Source organism: Schistocerca americana, chromosome 1, assembly GCF_021461395.2.
Source record: "Schistocerca americana isolate TAMUIC-IGC-003095 chromosome 1, iqSchAmer2.1, whole genome shotgun sequence".
In the NCBI taxonomy this organism is placed as follows: Eukaryota; Metazoa; Arthropoda; class Insecta; order Orthoptera; family Acrididae; genus Schistocerca; species Schistocerca americana.
Genome location: NC_060119.1, coordinates 424828947 through 424832936, shown reverse-complemented (window position 1 = coordinate 424832936; position 3990 = coordinate 424828947). Strand labels below are relative to the sequence as shown.

Genomic DNA, 3990 nt, shown 5'->3' with positions numbered 1-3990 from the left:
GTCCAACGAGGAGAACACGGTAAGTGCCATCACCCGATTTCCTGGGAACTTCGCTCAATGGAAGAGGAATCAAAATAAGTGAACAAGTGACTAGAACTATCCACAGCTGCTCGACCCGTTTCTAAAGGCACGACTGTCAAAGTTTGCGAGGTATTTTCGAGGTACTTTATTTGCCTTTTACCGCACTACATTCTCAGACAAAATGGTCGCACAGTGGTTAGCGTTGCGGCCTCCTAATTTTGGCTCCGTGGTCGAAACACGATAAGTGTTTTTATTTACTTTCATTTTTATTGTTTTTATTTATCTACGCCGGTCCATATAAGGTTACTACATGAATATTTCTTATCAAATTAGGGAATAGAAAGGCGTTATATTAATTGTAAAATTACAACTGGAATTCGCAATAAGTGTCATACATTTATATGATTGTATGGCATGCTAACCCTTCTTTAACGAATTTCGAAGTTTTAAGGAAAAAAAAAAATCTGCATTCGTTTTTACACTTATTTAGGTGCATAAATGTAAAATATGATACAATCTTTTTTATGTTTTATTCCAAAAATTTTTGAATGTTGCTTTTAAGCAACAGTGATTCTTACAGGTAGTGACATCATAGAAACAAAATTCAATTAACATGGGTTCATTTAAGCAAAATATTGGTTTATACATCACATTTTACAGCTTAGAAGTCTATGCACAGCATTTTTATTATAGACAATGTGGTGACGACTAACTTTCCTTCGAGTAATTAACAAATTCAACTCTGTGAATTAGTAAAAATTTGAAATTTTTGTACTACAAACATTTCACTGTTTTACTTTCACGTATCTTGTCAGACATCAGTGTGTGTTGTATCTTCTCCTTATGAAGTTACTATATTCCATGAAAGATGTGGAAACACTTCTTATTTACTGTGAGACACAGATGCACTTTACACTTGGAGCAAAAAATTTGTATAGTAGATTTAATGCAAACTTTACATCGACCTTTCTACCATATCTGCAAAGTGTTCGAACCCATCAAAACGCACATCCATAACTGGAGCTGCACATACAGTCCTTTTTGCTGCAGGAGTCCTTGTCAACATTTCAGAACTTGTTCTTCCTCTCTTCTTTTGGGAAGTTGATTTCCCCACAAGCTGTAGACCTGCAGCAATATTAGCTTGGAAGTGCAGGAGCGACATCTTTGAGGTTTTGACACACCTAATCCTCTGTCACTGCAGGTGTCTTTGCTAACATACATTTCAAAATCATACATCATGCCTGAAGAACCAGCTCTCGTAAAATACACTCCTGGAAATGGAAAAAAGAACACATTGACACCGGTGTGTCAGACCCACCATACTTGCTCCGGACACTGCGAGAGGGCGGTACAAGCAATGATCACACGCACGGCACAGCGGACACACCAGGAACCGCGGTGTTGGCCGTCGAATGGCGCTAGCTGCGCAGCATTTGTGCACCGCCGCCGTCAGTGTCAGCCGGTTTGCCGTGGCATACGGAGCTCCATCGCAGTCTTTAACACTGGTAGCATGCCGCGACAGCGTGGACGTGAACCGTATGTGCAGTTGACGGACTTTGAGCGAGGGCGTATAGTGGGCATGCGGGAGGCCGGGTGGACGTACCGCCAAATTGCTCAACACGTGGGGCGTGAGGTCTCCACAGTACATCGATGTTGTCGCCAGTGGTCGGCGGAAGGTGCACGTGCCCGTCGACCTGGGACCGGACCGCAGCGACGCACGGATGCACGCCAAGACCGTAGGATCCTACGCAGTGCCGTAGGGGACCGCACCGCCACTTCCCAGCAAATTAGGGACACTGTTGCTCCTGGGGTATCGGCGAGGACCATTCGCAACCGTCTCCATGAAGCTGGGCTACGGTCCCGCACACCGTTAGGCCGTCTTCCTCTCACGCCCCAACATCATGCAGCCCGCCTCCAGTGGTGTCGCGACAGGCGTGAATGGAGGGACGAATGGAGACGTGTCGTCTTCAGCGATGTGAGTAACTTCTGCCTTGGTGCCAATGATGGTCGTATGCGTGTTTGGCGCCGTGCAGGTGAGCGCCACAATCAGGACTGCATACGACCGAGGCACACAGGGCCAACACCCGGCATCATGGTGTGGGGAGCGATCTCCTACACTGGCCGTACACCACTGGTGATCGTCGAGGGGACACTGAATAGTGCACGGTACATCCAAACCGTCATCGAACCCATCGTTCTACCATTTCTAGACCGGCAAGGGAACTTTCTGTTCCAACAGGACAATGCACGTCCGCATGTATCCCGTGCCACCCAACGTGCTCTAGAAGGTGTAAGTCAACTACCCTGGCCAGCAAGATCTCCGGATCTGTCCCCCATTGAGCATGTTTGGGACTGGATGAAGCGTCGTCTCACGTGGCCTGCACGTCCAGCACGAACGCTGGTCCAACTGAGGCGCCAGGTGGAAATGACATGGCAAGCCGTTCCACAGGACTACATCCAGCATCTCTACGATCGTCTCCATGGGAGAATAGCAGCCTGCATTGCTGCGAAAGGTGGATATACACTGTACTAGTGCCGACATTGTGCATGCTCTGTTGCCTGTGTCTATGTGCCTGTGGTTCTGTCAGTGTGATCATGTGATGTATCTGACCCCAGGAATGTGTCAATAAAGTTTCCCCTTCCTGGGACAATGAATTCACGGTGTTCTTATTTCAATTTCCAGGAGTGTATTTGTAGCCCCACTTGTGAGGCTTATTTCTTACGAACTGTTTCAAACCGCTTCTACCCTTGAATGGTATTATCTGTTCATCAACAGCTTGGTATTCTTCTGGAGGGAGTGTCTTCAATGATGACTGCAATGCAGATAAAAGTGGGCGAATCTTGAAGAGTTTGTCACTATTACTATTAGCTTCAGGCAAGTCTTGATTATTGACAACATGAAAATACCGCAGTAGCTGGAAGAAGCGAGTTCTGCTCATCACATCAGCTATTGGTGAATACCTACACTCATTCGACCAGTATAAATGAATGGAAGGCATTTTGATTATGCCCATGTGCAGTAAAATACCAACAAACTGCTCCATTTCATTTTTGCTCGGCTGCAAAGAAACTGAATCTTTTTGCAAAGCATAGATATTGGACTGTTCAGCAATGAGTTCAAATACGTCATCATTCATAAATATTTTATAATAATGCAAATGTGTCATTTCCTCTACTGGTGGTGGTGGAAGTGATCCTTTCCATTCTGTGTCTTGTACCACAAAATCAGTTTTTCTAAATTTATAATCACTACGCTTACATCTATGTTTCACTTGCTGCTGCTGCTGCTGCTGCTGCTCACGTGTGGATGGTGCTCCTTCATTTGTATTGTTGTCGCTTACACCTGGTTTTGGCTGAGAATCAATAACTTCACCACTCCTGACTGCATCAGCCTGAAAAGTAAAGATATTTACGTCTAAAATACATAATTATACTTATACTTATGTACTTTCTCAATATTGTTACTTCTGTTGGTGATCCCTACCTTTGGAAAATCATATTCTGTCTCTTGCTCTTCTCTAATTGCCGAAATTTCAGCTCCATCCTCCTTTACCACCAACTGAATGAAATTCAAGACAGCTGCTTCGGAAATAGGTTGAGAACTTTCATCAGTTTCGACAGTTTCATCCTTATCTTCGTCCCCAACATCTGATATATCCTCATCAGGGACACCAATGTATGCATTGAACTCATTATCGGGTAAATTCATAATTTATTCTAGGTCAGCATCAGTCAAAAATCCAGACATAGTGACGCAATATTTAAAAAGTGTCTAGAATGTGATTTTATACCTGCAAAGCAAAATTTCAAACACCTACATCAATAGATTTGTAAAGCGAGGCATTATATTACGGAATTTCCACTCAATTCCACTGTTTCTTTGATGCAACATAAGGTTTTCGCAGTTTATCTTATCTGGAAATCATTATGCAAGTCAAATGCATGATGTACTTATGCAGGAAGGATTGT

At 44.0% G+C, this 3990-nt stretch overlaps 1 protein-coding gene across 1 annotated transcript; it reads right to left on the bottom strand.

Annotated features, from left to right (window-relative positions):
- Nucleotides 1-2693: 2693 nt before the first annotated feature.
- Nucleotides 2694-3730, bottom strand: LOC124557193 (piggyBac transposable element-derived protein 3-like). The gene is made up of 2 exons (XM_047130896.1): nucleotides 3506-3730; nucleotides 2694-3413 (listed from the first exon to the last, which is right to left on the bottom strand). Exons 1-2 carry the CDS (start codon nucleotides 3728-3730, stop codon nucleotides 2694-2696), a joined length of 945 nt encoding a protein of 314 aa, XP_046986852.1.
- Nucleotides 3731-3990: the final 260 nt, after the last annotated feature.